Source organism: Doryrhamphus excisus, chromosome 5, assembly GCF_030265055.1.
Source record: "Doryrhamphus excisus isolate RoL2022-K1 chromosome 5, RoL_Dexc_1.0, whole genome shotgun sequence".
NCBI classification, from domain to species: Eukaryota; Metazoa; Chordata; class Actinopteri; order Syngnathiformes; family Syngnathidae; genus Doryrhamphus; species Doryrhamphus excisus.
The window spans coordinates 21,435,970-21,457,100 of NC_080470.1; the positions used below are offsets into that span (position 1 = coordinate 21,435,970).

The following is a 21,131-nucleotide window of genomic DNA, read 5'->3' on the forward strand; positions in this document are numbered from 1 at the left end:
AGTTGCTGTTTCCTGACGCTGCACAGCGAGATCTTTATTAAAAGAATAGATTTTTTTACCTGCTCTTGGTCCTGCTCTCTGCATCCTGGGATAGCATTGCAACGCCTATAAGCCTGATGGTGACAGTAACACTTCATGTGTAATATTGTCCTATATTACCGCCGGGCTACAGATGGATGGATGGATGGATGTGAATGACTCTCTAAAGGTACTGTCGGCAGGGGTATTTTTAGTCATTTGGGGGCCCAAGGCAAAGCTAGTCACTGAGGTCCACCACATCATTGCTACAAAATGTGAGTATTATTTAGGCCACTTTTCCTGCTTTGAAAAAGCATGCGAACATGAAATAGTCCATTTCATGAGAAGGGAGGGGCAGACACTTTTCAGCACATGCAAAAACTGTAGTATTTTGCATACTTTTACATTAGTTACAGGATGGTACATCGTAAGTGTGTAAAGGAGCAATATCGCATGTACGTATTTCCTTTCTGCAGCTGTCAGACGCCATAATATTTACTGCTCCAAAAATACTGTACAATAACCGTGAAATAACCTGTAAAATAACTGTGCAATAAACGGTACTATTACCATGCAATAAACTATACAATCACTGTGCAATCAACTGTATCATTACATGCAATAAACTGTACAATAACTGTGCAATAAATGGTATCATTACCACGCAATAAACTGTACAATAACTGTGCAATAAACTACTATTATCATGCAGTAAACTGTACAATAACTGTGCAATAAACTGGACTACTATCATGCAATAAACTACAATAACTGCACAATAAATGGTACCATTACCATGCAATAAACTGTACAATAACTGTGCAATAAACTGTATCATTACATGCAATAAACTGTACAGTAACTGTGCAATAAATGGTACCATTACCTTGCAATAAACTGTACAATAACTGTGCAATAAATGGTATCATTACCACGCAATAAACTGTACAATAACTGTGCAATAAACAGTACTATTATCATGCAGTAAACCTTACAATAACTGTGCAATAAACTGGACTATTATCATGCAATAAACTACAATAACTGCACAATAAATGGAACCATTAACATGCAATAAACTGTACAGTAACTGTGCAATAAACGGTACCATTACCTTGCAATAAACTACAATAACTGCACAATAAATGGTACCATTACCATGCAAAAAACTGTACAATAACCTTGCAATAAACGGTACCATTACCATGCAATAAACTGTACAATAACTGTGCAAAACACCTGTTGCAGATCCACATTTGCACAGCTGTAAATATTGTATATAACGTCTTGATTTGTATTACGCTGACTCGACACTTTTGATGCTGTTTGAGTTTTTCTTCTCTGCTTTGCTGCTGCGAACATGGACTGTCTATTATTATTAATAATAATAATAATAATAATAAGATATCTTATCTTACTCTAAATAAAAAAAAAAACACTAATCAGTTTTTATAAGACGGCCCCAGGCAATGGTAGCTCCGCCCCTGACTGTAGGTAGTGTTGACTTTGACATTTCAGGTGATTTTTGCAGTGCGTTAGGTGTGTGTGGGTATAAGGTCAGACCATGTGTGAGGCCTTTTCATGTCCTTCTGCTCAGGAGGGCGAGCAGTGCAGCATCATTGGATGCCCCCCCCCCTCTCTCTCACACACACACACATTACACACTACAGTCACAGCTACATGTCACGCAGCATAGAAGGGATTGTTTTGACATAAACCATGAGTGGTGAGTTTTGGGCTTTTTGTGGTTATTTTATTATACATGAATATTATACATGTTAGTATATAATAATAATAATAGTAATGTACTTGTAATATAGTATAATAGTGTGTACTTGTATGCTATCGTAAGAAAGTCTGTGGTGTCCAGCCATCCACCCATCCTTTTTTTACCGCTTATCCTCACAAGGGTTGCAAGTATGCTGAAGCCTATCCCAGCTGTCTTCGGTACACCCTGGACTGGCAGCCAGCCAATCACAGGGCACATAGTATAGACCAGGGGTGCTCATTAAGTCGATCGCGAGCTACCGGTCGATCGCGGAGGTGGTACTGGTCGATCGCTGGTCGATCGCGGCGTGACATTAAAAAAATATCATCCTAGCATCAATGCCGTCACTTGATTGATATACAGGGCAGCCATTCAGATGACAACTGAATGTTGCCCTTCGGGCGACCAATCAAATCAAACAACGTCTCTAAGTGCAGCAGAACTTACGATGTCAGCCTATCATCCATCCCCGTTACTTGATTGACATACAGGACAACCAATCATATGACAACTGAATTTTGACCTTTAGGTCACCGCTCATGCGTAAACAACGATGCAAAGTGCTAAGCTAGTCGGCGAATTGCGAGATTTTAAGCCCTCGCTAAAGTTTATGGTCACTAAAATGAGTGAAGGAGCTGGACCAAGTAAAAAGGCAAAAACTGGACCAAGTAAAAAGGCAAAAAACATATCACTTCCATACGGATATGGAATATTATACGGATATTATGATACGGATATTATCCATGACTGATAAACATTTGGAAGTGTGCTTGAGGCTGGCTATCAGCAGCTACTGTCCGGACTATGCATCCCTGGCTGGTTTCAGTGTAAGTCATCAAAGTAAACTCAGGTAATTACAAAAAATGTTAATAGTTAATTATGTGTGTTTTGCAATATTGGCTCATTTAGTTATGTAAGGTACATCAACATACATTGTACGTACAAATAATCCTCAATACATTTGAAAATAAATAGATGTTTTGCATTTTTGTAGTGGGTAGATCATTTTGACTCGGTCATTTTAAAAGTAGCTTGCATGCTGAAAAAGTGCGAGCACCCCTGGTATAGACAAACAACCATTCCCATTGAGTGTGTTTTATATAGTATTTATACATTATATATCAGTAATGGTATGTACTAGGACTGTCAATTGATTCAAATATTTGAATGGGATTAATCACATTCTGTCCACAGTTAACTCAGAATTAATCACATTTAATCACAGATAGAAATAGGATTTTATCTATTTTAAGTAGGTGAAATCGCTTTGTGGTAAACGATTTGATGTGGAACTACAACGATAATTACATCAAATTACATAAAGGTATATCAATTTGGGAACTATGGGCCATTATCTAAAACAATATAGTCAGCAAGCATGGTTTTATTTATTTATTATTAGCATATTTGCTCTTAAACTCGCCCACAAACGTTCAGCAAATAGTAAATGTGAGCGAGTGAGACCTCTCACACTGACATTTTAGGGTTGAAGCCCCCCCTAAAATAATATAAATGCTAACTAATGCATATTGTACACAGTAGAAACAGTCACCTATCTACTCTATATTGAAATTATTCAGACTGCGTCACAAACCTCAAGATTAAAAACGGGCAAACCGTAAGATGAAACAAGATCGAATGTGTGTCCGCGTTCTTGTGGGTTGTGGGTTCAGACACAAACTGTGCAAGATTAAAAGAGTCAATGATGTTTAAAAAGCCATTTGTCATTGGCTTATAAGGACAACACACATGAACAAAAAAAACAAAAAAAAAAAATTTAAATCAATAAAAAATATCGTTTTGGGGGGGCCGAAGTCCCCCTAAAATAAGCCTAATGACGCCACTTGCAGTCGTTCAGCAAGTGCAGTAACAGTTGAAGAACTAATATTACGACTGCTAGAGCACTGATTCCGGTTGGAGCGGTGGCATTGGGTTAAGACTTCAAATGTTATGAACTAATGGTCAGACACGGCGCTTGTATATGGAAGGACTCTGACTGTGATTGTGAAATCTAAGAATTCAGAAAATTAGCTGGAGATGCCTCATTAACGGATATAAAATCATTTGGTTTCAATCAGGTCTCGCAAAAAACTGATTATGTTGAGATTATGGTCTCGTTAAGTTGGCTGAGTGAGGCTGTTCACCCCCAGTCAGCTCCCTAAAGTTAGCTTCAATGTCGGGTGGCCCCAGGAATACACATTACAGTGGCTGGGTTCTTAAGCTTAATGTTACGGGTGATGGAGTCACCTATGACTAATGTGCTGGTCTTGCTGGCTCCACCGGGCCTGCTGTCGGCGACCCACCTCCGGTTCCCCCACCGCCCATCCCTCTTTGACTCTGAAACTTTTTTTGGGACGTCTGGGACCCGTCCTTGAGGGGGGGGTACTGTCATGCCCTGTGTAGGCTCCCGCGTGACAGTTTGCTTATGTTACCTTCTTGGGCTTTAGTTTCTGTTTGGACACTCTTATTTTGTATGGAACTTCCTGCTTTGCCTTGTCTTCCTTTGTTGCCCTAATCACCCACAACTGTTTCTAATTTCTGCTGTTTGTATTTAATTCAGGTGTGTGCTTCTCCCTGCGGGGGGGATCATTATCTTTTGTCAATCTGCTTTATCCTGCTGCTGCTAGTATTGCAAGGAATAAATAATTTTACCTGCATTTTATCCTGTTCTCTGCATCCTGGGGTCGAACCGTAAAGCGCTCAAGCCCCCAGCGTTACACAAAGGGCCCCAAAGGATCATAATAGTCCCATTTAAGGACGTTGTGGAGGGACCTTTCCACAAGGTATCCTTATTACCAAGAACACACACTATAGAACAGGGGTCGGGAACCTTTTTGGCTACGAGAGCCATGAAGGCCAGATATTTTAAAATGTGTATCTGTGAGAGCCATATACATTTTTTTAAACATTGAATGCAATAAAATGTGTGCATTTTTATGTAAGACCAACAGTTTTAGATATAATGGGCTCCAATTATGTAGACCAGGCACACTACCCCACGCCAATGGGGTGTGGCCAGCACACTTTCGTGAGCAGCGCAGTGTCCAACAATAAATCAAATACTTGCTGCCATTAATACAACTTCTGCTGCTGCATAATTTTGCACCATACTCAGTATATTTCATTCTTTTGGCCATCTTTGCCAGAAGGCTTGCTTCTGCAGCTTTAGCTAGGTGACTATTTGACTAAAGGAGGAAAGTCTACATTTACATGTTGACATCTCAATGACCGAGGTAGACTACAGCATTACCCAGTAATAATCAAGTTTTGGTGTTTGACCTGGAAAATATCTTCAAGAAAGATAGATATGGTTGGCCGTATTGCAGTGGAAAATAGATGGACGGATTAAAATGCATAAGAAAGTTGTTAATTTTGAATATTATTTTTAACAGTCATTTCTGTGATGGTTTACTTTAAAATGTTTGCAAAAATATATTTTTATTGTGATAAGAAATGCTTGAGAGCCAGATACAGTCATCAAAAGAGCCCTACCTGGCTCCCGAGCCATAGGTTCCCTACCTCTGCTATAGAAACATACACATGCTTGACACACCCTCCCACCTTTATACACCTGAAGCTGCAACATGTACTACAGCTATTGTCTTTATCTTATCTTAATTTGATATTCTATGTAGGCTGACCAACAGGAACACAATGGACATGAAGCATAAAAGACAGAAATCTCAGAGATCATAACAGTGTGTTTATCCTATAGGGGAGGGCTAATAAAAAGGAGAAAAAAAAGATAATGTTTTATGTTTTCTCACGGCCTAAAATGACACGTTGAAGGACAACCGATAACTTGTACTTGCGTTTAGCGTGTTTGTAGAGGAAGCCTTGTAACCTACTTAGATAAGAGGCTCCAGACGAGCCGCCACGAGTAAGCTGCAGCAACAATTGCTTTGTACTGCTCGACACCACACAAAACGGTAAGGTTATCAACTTGTTTCATAGCATAGCGGGCAGCTTGTTCTTCGCGCTTGAAAGCAGGATGCATCACAGGAGTCTTCCAGAGTCACATGACAGACAGGAAGGCAGAAAGAGCTGTCATAATTTTGTCTATAAGATGCATTAGTCAAACCTCCCTTCTCATATGATTATGTTTTAAACCAAATATATGACAAAGTTCTGCCTCGTACAATATTGTGTACATATCTAATACATAAGCGCACACAAATCATTACAGACTCACTCGCTGCTTTTTATTGAGTATATCTGTAAGGGTACTTATATGAATTCCTGTGGGAAAAATTGTGCCATCAGGAAGGAAAAGTACATTACTACTGTACATGTATTGAATATTGACTGTAGCTGATGATATATTATTTACAATACTATTTTCTTATCCTGTACACATAACAGATATTGTATGTCATGCTTAAGGGAATTGCTGATGTGCATCACCATGAGTACAGGGACAGCCTGGGGAGGGAAAGCAGGTACGGCAAGGCAGGGATTGGAACCTGACAGTAAAAGTAATGCTGACTGTTTCACTACAAATATTCCTCTTCAGTGTTTATTGCCTTTTTTTGTCCTAACATATTGCTGTAACAAATTTCCCCTAATTCCATGCTTGTTTTAAAAAATAAAATAAAAAATTAATAAAATTAAGTACAAATAAATAAATAAATAAACTTAAATTATATTAAGAAAGCAGGAAGTGAACAAATGTAACAGTTACTGATTGTAAAAGTACCAGATGGAGGGGTAGGATTTAATAAGCTTTGCTTCTTCCTACTCCTTTTGGACATGTGGAACTGGGAACTGATTATGGGATGCACTCAATTGTAATCTGATGCATGTTCAAATGAAATTAAACCATGATATGCTCATAATGGCCCTTTGTATTAAGTTGTGGACTCCTATAGAGCAGCTACACACCATAACCAGCACAGAAAGCTTTCTAGATCTTCCACAATCTGCACCTACTCCAGCTGGTATTCTTCGAAAATACTCTATTTTCATTTATTTCACCCATGGCCCGTCTCCGCTGAAATTGGTCACACTCCCAAGCTTTGCCAAAGATTTCTGGGGTACTGCCGAACCCCACTTTCTAATTTAGAGGGTATAAGTGGAAAAGCATCCTATATTCAATAGATTACAATGTATTTTATTCTGAATTGATTTGAAAAAAATGTGCATTTGCCATACGTGTTATAGTTGAGTGGTACCTAATTTTTGTCATCATTTCTTTTTTGTAATTCATTCATTCCAAAAAGTCATAGCTATTTTTCCTGTTCATTTGTTCCAAATTATGAACCAAAAATAAATTAATATATAGAGGATACTCATCATTTCACATCCACAAAACAATATGAAATTATGACAAATGATGACTACAACGAACAATTGAGCATTTATCATCAAGTTCATTCATTCATTCATTTTCTACCGCTTTTCCTCACGAGGGTCGCGGGGGGTGCTGGAGCCTATCCCAGCTGTCTTCGGGCGTAAGGCGGGGTACACCCTAGACTGGTCGCCAGCCAATCACAGGGCACATATAGACAAACAACCATTCACACTCACATTCATACCTATGGACAATTTGGAGTCGCCAATTAACCTAGCATGTTTTTGGAATGTGGGAGGAAACCGGAGTACCCGGAGAAAACCCACGCATGCACGGGGAGAACATGCAAACTCCATGCATCATCCAGAGATGCCCGAGGGTGGAATTGAACCCTGGTCTCCTAGCTGTGAGGTCTGCGCGCTAACCCCTAGACCACCGTGCCGCCCTATCATCAAGTTGTTTCTTGAATTCAACAATTTCTAGATGCACTTTCTTTGGCCCCACGGTGGGTTGTTATGCAGTCCCCCATAAATCTTGTTGGTCATGCGATGCAAGTGCACCTAATGAAGTGTCCACTTGGTCTTGTCTTCTTCTTCCGTCTATCATTTCCTCCATGGCCAGCTTCCCACGAGACCTCCCTCCTGGACCAGGCTCTGGAGCTGATCATGAACGAGACGCCGTCCACCTGCACTAGCCTTTTCCTCAACGAGGATGCAGACAAACCCCCGGCGAGGGAGCGAGGAGACCTGAGGAGGAGAGTGCATGGCGCCATGGAGAGGAGAGCAGATGGCATGAAGGAGAGGATGCTGTCCATCAACAAGGACACCATTAGATGTTTCCTGAAAAGAAACCTCTTTGTTTTGCTGACGGTTGCTTCTGTGCTTCTGGGTCAGTGCACACATCTTTGTGTTCTTCCTCTTTCCTTTGAGGATTTCTAACTCTGCTTTCTTCAGGCATCATTGTGGGTTTTGCTCTACGCTCCCACAACTTGTCCCTGAGACAGGTCAAGTACTTTGCCTTTCCTGGGGAGCTGCTGATGAGGATGCTTCAGATGCTGGTGATGCCTCTCATCATCTCCAGTCTGGTCACAGGTGCACCTTGAACACGCCCAGCAGGCCTGGATTGGCTTACCAGGCTCAGGCCACAATCAGCAGAGGATGGAATGATTAGCAAGTTGCATATAAATGTGATGTTTATAAGATGAAAGATGTGATATATAAAACATCCCAGCTATCTGGAATAACTTGGATCATTCATACTGTCAAACTCAACTCCTGACCTAACTAGCTTGGTATGATGTCGCAGGAATGTCCTCCTTGGACAGCAAAGCCTCGGGTAAGATGGGCGTGCGTGCTGTCGTCTACTACATGGTGACCACCTTGATTGCTGTCTTCATCGGTATCGTGGTGGTGATCATCATCAAACCCGGGAAAGGCAGCAGGGAAAGTCCCATGGTCAAGAGTGGAAACATAGAAGCCATCCAGGCTTTGGATGCTTTCCTGGATCTCATCAGGTAATCACATAGTACGTCCGTATGGTGGTGTAAAAGAAATACATTTCTTCTTTTCTTCACAGGAACATGTTTCCACCCAATCTTGTTGAAGCTTGTTTCAAACAGGTGAGACAATATCATGTCCTTGACATTATACAGGAGAGCCCTGCTTTCCATGGGAGGTTGCTTCCCAGACTACAACAAACAGCAAACATGGAGTCATTGACACGTCCAGAAAATGTTTACTTTTGACAGCAGGAACTTTGCCAGGCTACCAGCAAGTTACCAAAAAGTTAGCAAAGCTACTGCGAGGTTAGCAGGACTACCAAGAAGTTAGCAAGGCAACCAGCATGTTAGTCGGACTACCAATAAGTTAGCAAAGCCACCAGGATGTTGGTAGGACTCCCAAAAAGTTAGCAAAGCTACCAGGAGGTTAGTAGGACTACCAAGAAGTTAGCAAGGCTACCAGGAGGTTAGTAGGACTACCAAGAAGTTAACAAGGCTACCCGGATGTTAATAGGTCAACAAAGAAGTTAGCAAGGCTACTGTGAGGTTAGCAGGACTACAAAGAAGTTAGCCGAGCTACCAGGATGTTATTAGGACAACCAAGAAGTTAGTAGGACTACCAAGAAATTACCAAGGCCACCAGGATGGTGGTAGGACTCCCAAAAAGATAGCAAGGCTACCAGGAGGTTAGTAGGACTACCAAGAAGTTAGCAAGGCTACCGTGAGGTTAGCAGGACTACAAAGAAGTTAGCCAGGCCATCGGGATGTTAGTAGGACAACTAAGAAGTTAGCAAGGCTACTAGAATGTTAGTCGGACTACCAAAAAGTTAGCAAGGCTACTAGCATGTTAGTCGGACTACCAAGAAGTTAGCAAAGCTACCAGCATGTTAGTCGGACTACCAAGAGGTTAGCAAGGCTAGCAGCATGTTAGTCGGACTACCAAGAACTTAGCAAGGCTACCAGGATGTTAGTAGGACTACCAAGAATTTGCCAAGGCTACCAGGATGTTAGTAGGACGACCAATAAGTTAGCAAACCTACCAGGATGTTAGTAGGACTACCAAGAGGTTTGCAAAGCTACTAGGAGGTTAGTAGGACAATCGAGAAGTTAGCAAGGCTACCAGGATTTTTGCAGGACTACCAAGAAGTTAGCAACGCTAACATGATCTTAACATAACTATCAAGAACTTAGCCAGGCTACCAGGATGTTAGCAAGGCTACCAGCATGATAGTCGGACTACCAAGAAGTTAGCAAAGCTACCAGCATATTGGTCGGACTACCAAGAATTTACCAAGGCTACCAGGATGTTAGTAGGGCGACCAATAAGTTCGCAAAGCTACCAGGATGTTAGCAGGACTACCAATAAGTTAGCAAAGCTACCAGGATGTTAGTAGGACAACCAAGAAGTTAGCAAGGCTACCGCAAGGTCAGCAGGACAACCAAGAAGTTAGCAAGGCTACTTGGATTTTAGCAGGACTACCAAGAAGTTAGCAAAGCTAACAGGATCTTAACATGACTATCAAGAACTTAGCCAGGCTACCAGGATGTTTGCATAGCTACCAAAAAGTTAGCAAGGCTACCGGGATTTTTGCAGGACTACCAAGAAGTTAGCAACGCTAACATGATCTTAACATAACTATGAAGAACTTAGCCAGGCTACCAGGATGTTAGCATAGCTACCAAAAAGTTAGCAAGGCTACCAGGAAAGGAAGGCTACAAAGTCCACCAGAAAGTTAGCAAGGCTACAAAGTAAACAGTAAAACAAAGGATTGCTCTATAATACCGTCAAGTATTAATTATCAAGTCTTCAAAGGCCTCAGGTCTGGTGACCCCGGACTTCCAGTTAGTTTGGCTAACCTGCGTTTTTGTGTGTCATCATTTCTTTCATGCAGTAGTTTTGTGTTATTTTTGCGTGTGTGTATATAGCATGTTAGCATGCTGTGGTGGTGATGTTGACAGTGAAATCAGATGCTGACTTGATGATGTGATGACTGCTTGCATTCTGTGTTTCAGTACAAAACCCTGTACACAAAGATTGTTCACACAAGGAACGTGACGGTGAGCAGGAACCTCAGTGCAACAAACGCCACTGCGCTACTTCACACCTTCCAGGTGAGGCCCCGTGACTTTTTCACCTGATCTTTGTGTTACATAAGGATGATCCTCCTCTCTCCCCAGGAGACGGTGGAGGAGATAGTGCCCGTGACAGGCTCCTCTAGCGGCGTCAACGCTCTGGGTCTGGTCTTCTTCTCCCTGTCCTTCGGTCTGGTCATCGGCAACATGAAGAAACAGGGTCAGGCTCTCAGGGACTTCTTTGACTGCCTCAATGAAGCCATCATGAGGCTGGTGGCCATCATCATCTGGTTGGTGAACACCCCACGAGGATAACTTTCAGAGTCGTCTGTGTACAGTACCCGGCCATGATTGTGGCAACACATCTCACAGTTGGGTTCAGGGTTTTGGCACTGGGGTCAAAGGAGTTCTTCAGTCCGTTGGTGCTACACTTGGGGAGGAGCAGCCTCTCGGTGAACAGGCTTCTGGTGGTGACAGTGTGCAGAGGGTGGCTCCAGAATGACCAGCAGTTTCTTCAGAGTCCTCTTCTCTGCCACTGTTGCCAGAGAGTCCAGCTTCATCCCGACCACTGAGCTGGCCCGCTTGATCAGGTTCTCCAGCCTAGAGAGGTCTGCTTTTGTTGTGCTTCCTCCCCAGCACACCACAGCATAAGAAAGACTGCTTCTACCACTTCTACCACAGACTGGTAGAACACACACAGGAGCTTCCTGCAGATGTTGAAAGCTCTCATTCTCCTCGGGAAGTACATCCCGCTCTGGGCTTTCTTATACATTTTCCCCGTGTTGCATGACCAGTCCAGCTTGTTGTGGTTCTGAACAACCTCCACTTCCTCTGCTACCAGCAGAACTGGTCTAGGACTGGGTCTGTTCCTCCCAAAGTCGATGACCAGTTCTTTAGTTTTGGAGGTGTTCAGCTGCAGACTGTTGTTGTGGCACCAAACAACAAAGTACCTCACCAGGCTCACCAGTGGGGAACAGGGGTCTGATTTGAGGTGGACTGGCTGAACCTATTGAAGAACCTGTTCAGGTTGTTCGCTCCTGTCTTTGTGGCCTGTAATGGTTTTAACACCATCCCAGATGTTCTCCCTCAGCTTCTGCTCCACCTTGGTGTAGGTGTCTTTTGCCTCTTTCAGGCAGTATTTTACCTCTCTGCTGCTTTCATCTCCTTCTTGTCCTTTGACCCGAAGTCCTTCTCTCTTCCTGTTGAGGACTTCCTTGACTCCCTGTGTGATCCATGCTTTCCATAGTCCTGGTGGGGGCAACCGCATCTACAGAGATGTTGAGGTAGTCTGTCAGACAAGTGAGTCATCCCATCAATGTCCTTATCATGTCCACCCAGCAGTACGTCCCGGTCTGTGGTGCTGTAGAAGTACCTAAGGGCCTCCTCTGCTTCAGGAGTCTATTTCTTCTCTGGAGCGGGTGGAGGCAGTCTGTCTTTGGACCAGGGGGGTGCACTGGGGCTTGAATGTACATCAGGTTGTTGTCTGACATTCCCAGGGACGGCAGGGAAGTAACTCTGTATGCTTCTTTGATGTCGGTATACAGTAAGTAAGTCGTCCTGTTCTTCCTGGTGGGGCAGTCAACCACCTGGTATTAGAGCCTCCAGAAATGATCATGAAGGCCTCAGGATGTTGTGTTTGCCGCCGTGCCATAACGCTGTGAATCCTCTCACATGCAGCAGCTGCGTCTGCCGCTGTAGATGATAAGTCCCCCACCTCCACTTTTTCCACATGCCTTTGTGTCCCTCTCGGTTCTCACTGCTGTAAATCCCTGCGGGTCCACGTGATGTGATATGTACAGTAATCTGCATGTATGTGCTGTGTATGTGCTACAGGTACGCCCCAGTGGGGATCCTCTTCCTGATTGCCGGAAAGATAGTGGAGATGAAGGATCTGGCAGTGATGGGTGGCCAGCTGGGGATGTACACCGTGTCGGTGATTGTGGGCCTCCTCATTCATGGTCTCTTCATCCTGCCGCTGCTCTACTTCCTGGCGACAAGGAAGAATCCTTACGGCTTCATTGGCGGTTTGCTGCAGGCTCTCATCACGGCTCTGGGAACCTCCTCCAGGTGACTGTCTCAGATGTTAAGACGGTATACTCGCCATCTTTTAAGATCCAATATTGTAGATCCCTGCTTATCAATTATCATGGGAGATGATCAATTGACAGATGGAATGGGAGTCACAGTATAGCGTTTAGCCTGGTTGTCAGGCTAGTGTGACAGCATGGATAATAACGTAGCTTATAGCCCAGTATGAAAAATCCATCCATCCATCCGTTTTCTATACCGCTTATCTTCACGCTTATCCCAGCTGTCTTCAGACGAAAGGCGGGGTACACCCTGGACTGGTGGCCAGCCAATCACAGGGCACATATAGACAAACAACCATTCACACTCACATTTATACCTATGGATAATTTGGAGTCGCCAATGAAGCTAACATGTTTTTGGAAATGGGGCGGAAACCCCCCAAGTGGGTTGAATTGAACCCGCGTGCTAACCACTTGACTACTGTGCAGTCCAGTATGAAAAATCATAATATTTGTTCACGGCACAGCAATGTGTAATGAGTGTTACTGAGGATTGTATGGATTAATGAATTCATTCATGTTCTATCGCTTATCCTCACAAGGGTTGCGGGGGGTGCTGGAGCCTATCCCAGCTGTCTTCGGGCGAGAGGCGGGGTGCACCCTGGACTGGTGGCCTGCCAATCACAGGGCACATACAGACAAACAACCATTCACACTCACATTCATACCTATGGACAATTTGGAGTCGCCAATTAACCTAGCATGTTTTTGGAATGTGGGAGGAAACCAGAGTACCCGGAGAGAACATCCACACAGAGATGGCCGAGGGTGGGATTGAACTCGGGTCTCCTAGCTGTGGATATTGGAGAGAAATATGGACAATTTGGTGTCGCCAATTAACCTAGCATGTTTTTGGAATGTGGGAGGAAACCGCAGAAAACCCACGCATGCACAAGGAGAACATGCCGAGGGTGGAATTGAACCCAGGTCTCCTAGCTGTGAGGTCTGCGCGTTAACCACACAAGCGCCATGCAGCCCCTACTTCCACATGTTTCAACCTATTCAGACCCTTCCAACGTCCAAATTCTCAGCTCATTTAGGACATTTAGCCTTCCCAGTACATTACCATGACCATGGCCAAATATGGATTCTCAAATTCAAATATCTCCAAACTTTGGATACTTGAGGAAATGTCTGAAACGTCTCAGTGTGTTGACCAATCGGAACCAATCGGAACCAATTGGAAACAATCGGAACCAATCGGAACCATGACCATGACCATGGCCATTATGTATCGGCTTTTGTTGGACTGTTAATGTGGAATTGTGACTATGCAAGCTGCATTAGCCCTCCTTGCACTTTTGATGAACAAAATATTAATTTGCAAATATGAATAATACTAATACTATGACTAATACTACACCAACTGCGATAAGAAGTCATTTCAAGGTTTCCTTTGTCCTCAGCTCGGCTACCCTACCCATCACCTTCCGCTGCCTGGAGGAGAACAACCACGTAGACAAACGTGTCACGCGCTTTGTTCTTCCTGTGGGTGCCACCATCAACATGGATGGCACCGCCCTCTACGAAGCTGTGGCGGCCATCTTTATTGCTCAAGTCAATGATATGGATCTAAACTTTGGCCAGATTCTCACCATCAGGTAACATAATAAGATATATTATGATATATATATATATATACTTTGATGTGAACTAACGACCCCATATCATACAGACCTGATGAAAATCTGAAGAGAATGTATCTTTTGCACATTTTGATCATAATGAGGTACAATATGAGCTACAATATGCAAAAGCAAGATGGGGGAGTGTGACAAAAAAACTCTTTGAAAAAGTCATTTCTTAAAAGAACATCAAGTGTCTGTACATTTTTATAAACTTCCCCTTTCTATGGGATGTTATTCTTATAATTTATAAAGAAAACGATGAAACAGATTTCCCATGATGGATATTTGGCACTGCTTTATATTAATATTTTAAAATGTAAAGCCAAGACTGTTTATTTTTTTTGCCTTTGACAGTAGTGATGTGCAGATTGATACTGAAATATCAATATTTACGATACTAGCTCTTCATGCTCTAAAATGGATTCTCAAATCCAAATATCTCCAAACTTTGGATACTTGAGGAAATGTTTGTCTGAAACATGGCGGGATCATGTCTATGAGGAAGGAGGTTTTTCCTTTATGATGTCATGTAAAGACACAACCTTTTTCTCTCAAAGATAGGGCCAACAAGATGATGGATTCCTATCAGATAAAAATTTTAACACATATTAGTGTTAGACTGACGTTAAAAAGTTGATTTATCATCAAATGTTATGTGACCACATCATCCCCTTTTTAACAAAGCTCTCCTCCTACATCCTACCTCCCACCGCCCACGCAGTATCACGGCAACCGCCGCCAGCATCGGAGCAGCAGGCATCCCTCAGGCTGGCCTGGTTACCATGGTGATAGTGTTGACATCGGTGGGACTGCCCACAGAGGACATAACACTCATCATCGCAGTGGATTGGTTCCTGTGAGTTTGGGCTCAGTGTCAGGGTGATGGGGTTGGTCAACGCTGCTACACAATAGCCATTGTGTGACGGTGTGTGTGTGTGTGGTCACCCCAGGGATCGCTTGCGGACCACCACCAATGTATTGGGCGACTCACTCGGGGCAGGCATCTTGGAGCACCTCTCTCGTGCAGAGTTGCAGAGTCAGGACGACGAGGTGCACAACTGTGTCATGGAAGAGAAGGAGAAGCCCTACCGGCTCATCTGCCAGGAGAAGGACATGGTGCACAGCCACAACAGCGAGAGCACCATGTAACCACGGAAAGATCCCACATCTTTACATCCCACAGACCAAAGACAGGAGAGGCAGCAGTCAAACCAAGGTCCACACTAAAGGAAATGACTTATAGAGGACTTGAGACACACTTCTTAAATTACAGCAAAAAAGTCCTAATGTTATGCAAATTAAAAAAAATCCCCAAACAGTCTACGACTTTCCATACAGTATTAATTGGCTAATATAGTTCTCAATATAGTGCAGATTTTTTTTCTGCTAAATGTCTCTTTTTGGTCTCACAACTCAACAGACTCTTTTGGTCTCTTACAATAAGGTACACCAAAATGCAGTAGTTACTTACCGTCTAATGAGGAACTGATGACTAAGGCACATACATTTAAAGTAGTTACTCAGGAATCAATGAATAACTAATGACTAAGGCACATACATTTAGAGTAGTTACTCAGGAATTAATGAAGAAGTAATGATGAAGGCACATACATTTAGAGTAGTTACTTGGGAACTAATGAAGAACTAATGACTAAGGCACATACATTTACAGTAGTTACTGGGGAACTAATGAGGAACTAATGACAAAGGCACATACATTTTGAGTAGTTATTCAGGAATTAATGAAAACTAATGATTAAGGCACATACATTTAGAGTAGTTACTCAAGAACTAATGAGGAACTAATGACTAAGGCACATACATTTAGAGTAGTTACTTGGGAACTAATGAAGAACTAATGACTAAGGCACATACATTTACAGTAGTTACTGGGGAACTAATGAGGAACTAATGACTAAGGCACATACATTTTGAGTAGTTATTCAGGAATTAATGAAAACTAATGATTAAGGCACATACATTTAGAGTAGTTACTCAAGAACTATGAGGAACTAATGACTAAGGCACATACATTTGGAGTAGTTACTGGGGAACTAATGAAGAACTAATAACTAAGTCACGTACATTTAGAGTAGTTACTCGGGAATCAATGAAAAACTAATGACTAAGGCACATACATTTAGAGTAGTTACTCAGGAATTAATGAAGAAGTAATGATGAAGGCACATACATTTAGAGTAGTTACTTGGGAACTAATGAAGAACTAATGACTAAGGCACATACATTTACAGTAATTACTGGGGAACTAATGAGGAACTAATGACTAAGGCACATACATTTTGAGTAGTTATTCAGGAATTAATGAAAACTAATGATTAAGGCACATACATTTAGAGTAGTTTCTCTAGAATGAATGAAGAACTAATGACTAAGGCACATACATTTATAGTAGTTACTCAGAATTAATGAAGAACTAATGACTAAGGCATACATTTAGAGTAGTTACTCGGGAACTAATGAAGAACTAATGACTAAGGCACATACATTTTGAGTAGTTACTTGGGAACTAATGACGAATGAATGACTATGGCACATACATTTAGAGTAGTTACTCAGGAATTAATGAAGAACTAATGATGAAGACACACATTTAGAGTAGTTACTTGGGAACTAATGAAGAACTAATGACTAAGGCACATACATTTACATACAGTAGTTACTGGGGAACTAATGAGGAACTAATGACTAAGGCACATACATTTAGAGTAGTTACTCAGAATTAATGAGTCAAAAACGGTATATATATCTAACCCTAAAACATGTCCCGAGTTAATTATAAATTATAAAATATTAGCAAGATTGAATTTGATCTTTTCCTGTTTAAATTGTTTAAATCCCAGGTGCTGTAGAAAGTTTGTTTTTGATCCGAACTAAATTTCAAGATTGGACGAACGAAAAACTTGCAATTATTTGGAGTTATTCCAACAAGTGAAAGAAAAACTCTGAGAAGTCGGTATCACGTGATGTTGATGTTTACGTTTTACTGGTCATGCCCCATTGACTTTTCTGTTTGATTATATCGGCGCATGTAGACAAGAGATTGGAATATTCTTTTCCATGTATACCATTGTTTTCGGGAAAAGTCATTCGGAAAGATTCCATTCAGAAAGAGGAAAAACTCCTCATGTATACGTGGCTATTGTTGGATCCCTTCAGTTGATGCTGAGTTGTCTTTCTTTCATTACTTCCTGTTTAACTTCCTGTTTAGTTAGTTAGTTAGCAACTTTTAGTTAGTAACTAACAGTTGCGGTTGCTATCATTGGCAGTGAGATGGACAGTGTCCTTTGTTCTGTGGCAGAGCTCCTTTCCATCATGGATAACCTGCATCATCCATTGCACCAAAGCGTGGCAGATTACTATCACTGCCCGTCCATCTACCTAACTGATTATCTGTTTATGTGTGAAATGACAAGACAAGACAAGTATTATTTCAGGTTCTTTTATAAAAGTGTTGACTTGACATAGAATGTGTTCTTCTATAAGGCAAGGCTTCATACACAATGGCGCCATCAGAAGGTTGAAGAGCCTTGTCACAGCTTTGGAATGAAATGAATGAAATGGGTCAAGATGAGTACTTTGGCATAGATTCATGGCCGACTACCGCTATGAACAGTCAATACAGAACATTGCTTTTTTTTTTCACTCTGTGGTGTAACAGTCACAAACATTAGGTCAAAGTCTGAACCATGAAACCTGAATTGTACAAAAAACAAGGTGCAAGTCAATTGAATTCATACACAAAAAAAAGGTCCCCTAAATTCTGCACCCCCTCCACAAAACCTGAACAACTTGGAGCCCCCATGAGTCACGTTTACGAAGCAGCACAAATAAGCACATAAGTAGACGATATCCAAGTCACTGCTCATTTATACTTCAAAAATCACATTTCCACAGATTAGCCACATGGATAGATGGATGGAGAAAAGGAGGGGAGACGCTTTGAGGCAGACTCTGGCTAATAACAGTTAAGAGCCACGACTTATCTTACATGAAAAAAAAAAGAAAATCTTCCTCACTCATTCTGGGAATCCTTCAAGGCCGCACTCGTGCTATTTGAATATGGAAAGCCATTGAAATAGATATTGCTGCCCAGGTCTGGTCCACTGGAGACAAGATAAAAGACACGGGACAACTGGACAAGTCAGCTAACTCTGCTGTTTGACAGTTGACACTTGGCCTGTTGGGAAGAAACATATTTACAATATGACACAAATATGTACACAGCATGTAAAAGAGCAACATACCGAGGACTATTTATTCTTCTCCATATTGGACACGTTGGCATCACTCCTCATTGACCATGGCCCAGTTGTCTTTTCTGTCCTACGAAAGGGAACATTGAAAGGTCTCCATTATGCAACCGTCTCCGCCCCCCACATAGCTAGGAGACCCGAGTTCAATTCCACCCTCGGCCACCTCCGTGTGGAGTTTGCATGTTCTCCCCGTGCAAGCGTGGGTTTTGTCCGTTGACTCTGGTTTCCTCCCACATTCCAAAAACATGCTAGGTTAATTGGTTAATTGCCCTGTGATTGGCTGGCCACCAGTCCAGGGTGCACCCCCGCCGGGATAGGCTCTAGCTCCCCCCCCGCAAAATACCATCATCCCGGACATTTGAAACACAAAGTTGGATTATGGACTTTTTGACTAACAGGCGGGCAGTACGGCGGTCGAGTGGTTAGCGCGCAGACCTCACAGCTAGGAGGACCAGGGTTCAATTCCACCCTCGGCTATCTCTGTGCGGAGTTTGCATGTTCTACCCGTGCATGCTACTATTACTACATGTATTAGTATTAGCCTGCTGATTGGCTTGCTAATTAGCCTGCAATGAAATTTGTCAAAGATTTTTTTTTGTTAAATAAATAAAAATGAAAAATCTTTAAAAAATAGGAATTTTTTTAGTGGGCTTAAGAACATTTTAGGGGGGTTCTATTATATGAATTTTTTTTCAGAGATTTGTTTGTAAAAATAAAACAAAAAAATTCAAATAGGCCTAATGACGCCACTGCATACAGTTTCTTTTTAGCAGACTGTCAGACATTCGGATAAAAAGAAATTGTTTAGAAAACAAACAAGTAGACCACGCCGCTATTGGGAGACATGTTAGTTCAGTGGTACCTCAGTTAACATCCGCCCTGGTTAGCGCCTTTTTCAGTTACCATCCAAAATACCATCCGGTTTGTTTACGCCGCCATCTTGGATCAAGCACACAAGACAAAATCTCACAGTGCTGGCACATGCACCATTTTAGGACAACAGCGTTTGTCAGAGTTGTAGAGAGTAGGGATGAGCCGGATACTTCTTATAAACAAGTATACATTACGGATAATGCATTTTTGAAAATTGTGAGTATGAAACAAGTACATTTCATTATTATTTGTATTCATGTTTAAAGCAAATGCTCATTATGAATTTACTCTTCACATTCTGTGATTGGCCAGTCACACACAACGACCCCCTCTCGCTCGACGGAAGCAGCTCAGGTGTTGCGTTGGTCACTCTGCTTCCACTTTATTAAGTTTTCTTCAGTTTGTGTTTGTATCTAAAGATAATTGGGAAACTTGACTGGCAACGTACGTGGGCTTGTATGCAGGCTTGTGTGATGTCAGTCACTTATGCATCAGGGGGAGCATGACCGCCATTTTCCTTGAAATGTATTTTTGTCTTATTCCATAAAGTCACTTAGAACACATGTGTCGACAGAACAACACACCTTCAATTTCTAGCTTCAGACTCATCACCCTATCTGACATTCTTTTTACCTCCAGGACATTTTTAACCAACTCCTCCTTTAGGATAACTCCTACTCCATTTCTCTTCCCATCTACACCATGATAGAACAAGTTGAACCCTGCTCCTAAACTTCTAGCCTTGCTACCTTTCCACCTGGTCTCCTGGACACACAGTATGTCTACCTTCCTCTTCTGCATGCTGGAGCCTATCCAAGCTGTCTTCGTCTTAGAGGCGGGGTACACCCTGGACTGGTCGCCAGCCAATCACAGGGCACATATAGACAAACAACCATTCACACTCACATTCATACCTATAGACAATTTGGAGTGGCCAATGAAGCTAACATGTTTTTGGAATGTGGGAGGAAACCGCAGTACCCGGAGAAAACCCACGCATGCACGGGGAGAACATGCAAACTCCACACAGAGATGGCCGAGGGTGGAATTGAACCCTGGTCTCCTAGCTGTGAGGTCTGCGCGCTAACCACTAGACCGCCGTGACGCCCCAAATATGGTTTTGAATGTAATCAATCAATTGAATGGATAGGAGGAAATAAAATATTGTATTAAAGCATGGCAGGCTTCATATAGACGTATGTTATCACTTTTAATGTGAAAGACACAATAAAGATGTTATAAGATACAGTCTACCTGTCTGGGTACTTGGTGGTCATGGGAGTTGTAGTTGTGAAATACATTTGATTCACTTCCTCTTCTTCATTTGGTATTCATATTTAACTCATCTATATGCAAAGTGAAGATGTTTGAGACGACTCTAGACTAAGGGTGTGGAAAATAATATATTGATAGATACATCGATGCGCATGCGCGCGATGCGAGTGCATCGGCTCATTCAGCGGATATGAATGCAATTGACAGGTGAAATTGATCGCGATGCGTTTGTCGGTTTCGGTAAACTTCACCCCATATGCTGTTCCCCAGGTTCCCCGTGCAACATTATTTTGCGTTTTGTATTGAATACGGACTGAAGCCATGAGGCACATACAACTACTAGT

General features: G+C 42.2%; 2 protein-coding genes across 4 annotated transcripts in view; one reads left to right on the top strand and one right to left on the bottom strand.

The window, feature by feature from the left end:
- On the top strand, positions 1-17,571 carry slc1a6 (solute carrier family 1 member 6). 3 transcript variants are annotated; one of them, XM_058073600.1, is made up of 11 exons: positions 1-293; positions 7,698-7,964; positions 8,030-8,167; positions 8,382-8,589; positions 8,652-8,694; positions 10,588-10,686; positions 10,753-10,937; positions 12,481-12,714; positions 14,144-14,338; positions 15,087-15,221; positions 15,316-17,571. In XM_058073600.1, exons 1-11 carry the CDS (start codon positions 173-175, stop codon positions 15,512-15,514), a joined length of 1,824 nt encoding a protein of 607 aa, XP_057929583.1. In that variant the 5' UTR covers positions 1-172; the 3' UTR covers positions 15,515-17,571. The 3 variants fall into 3 exon arrangements, with proteins under 3 accessions (XP_057929583.1, XP_057929584.1, XP_057929585.1); XM_058073601.1 differs by having other exon boundaries at positions 10,756-10,937; XM_058073602.1 differs by lacking the exon at positions 1-293 and adding an exon at positions 5,660-5,715 and having other exon boundaries at positions 7,698-8,167.
- ccl44 (chemokine (C-C motif) ligand 44) overlaps positions 17,257-21,131 on the bottom strand; it is an 11,012-nt gene continuing 7,137 nt past the window's right edge. Inside the window, exons 4-5 of the mRNA XM_058073604.1 lie at positions 18,631-18,709; positions 17,257-18,563 (exon numbers count right to left, since the gene is read on the bottom strand). Of these exons, the coding sequence (XP_057929587.1) occupies positions 18,671-18,709 (39 nt within the window). The 3' untranslated portion in view covers positions 17,257-18,563; positions 18,631-18,670. The remainder of the gene's footprint in view (positions 18,564-18,630; positions 18,710-21,131) is intronic.

What these genes read in the sequence shown, in the direction of transcription:
- slc1a6 (XM_058073600.1), top strand. Translation starts at nt 173, where the DNA reads ATGGATGGATGGATGGATGTGAATGACTCTCTAAAGGTACTGTCGGCA. An exon ending in CCACATCATTGCTACAAAAT is followed by an intron (nt 294 to 7,697) that starts GTGAGTATTATT and finishes CTCCATGGCCAG; the next exon opens with CTTCCCACGAGACCTCCCTC. An exon ending in CATCTCCAGTCTGGTCACAG is followed by an intron (nt 8,168 to 8,381) that starts GTGCACCTTGAA and finishes ATGATGTCGCAG; the next exon opens with GAATGTCCTCCTTGGACAGC.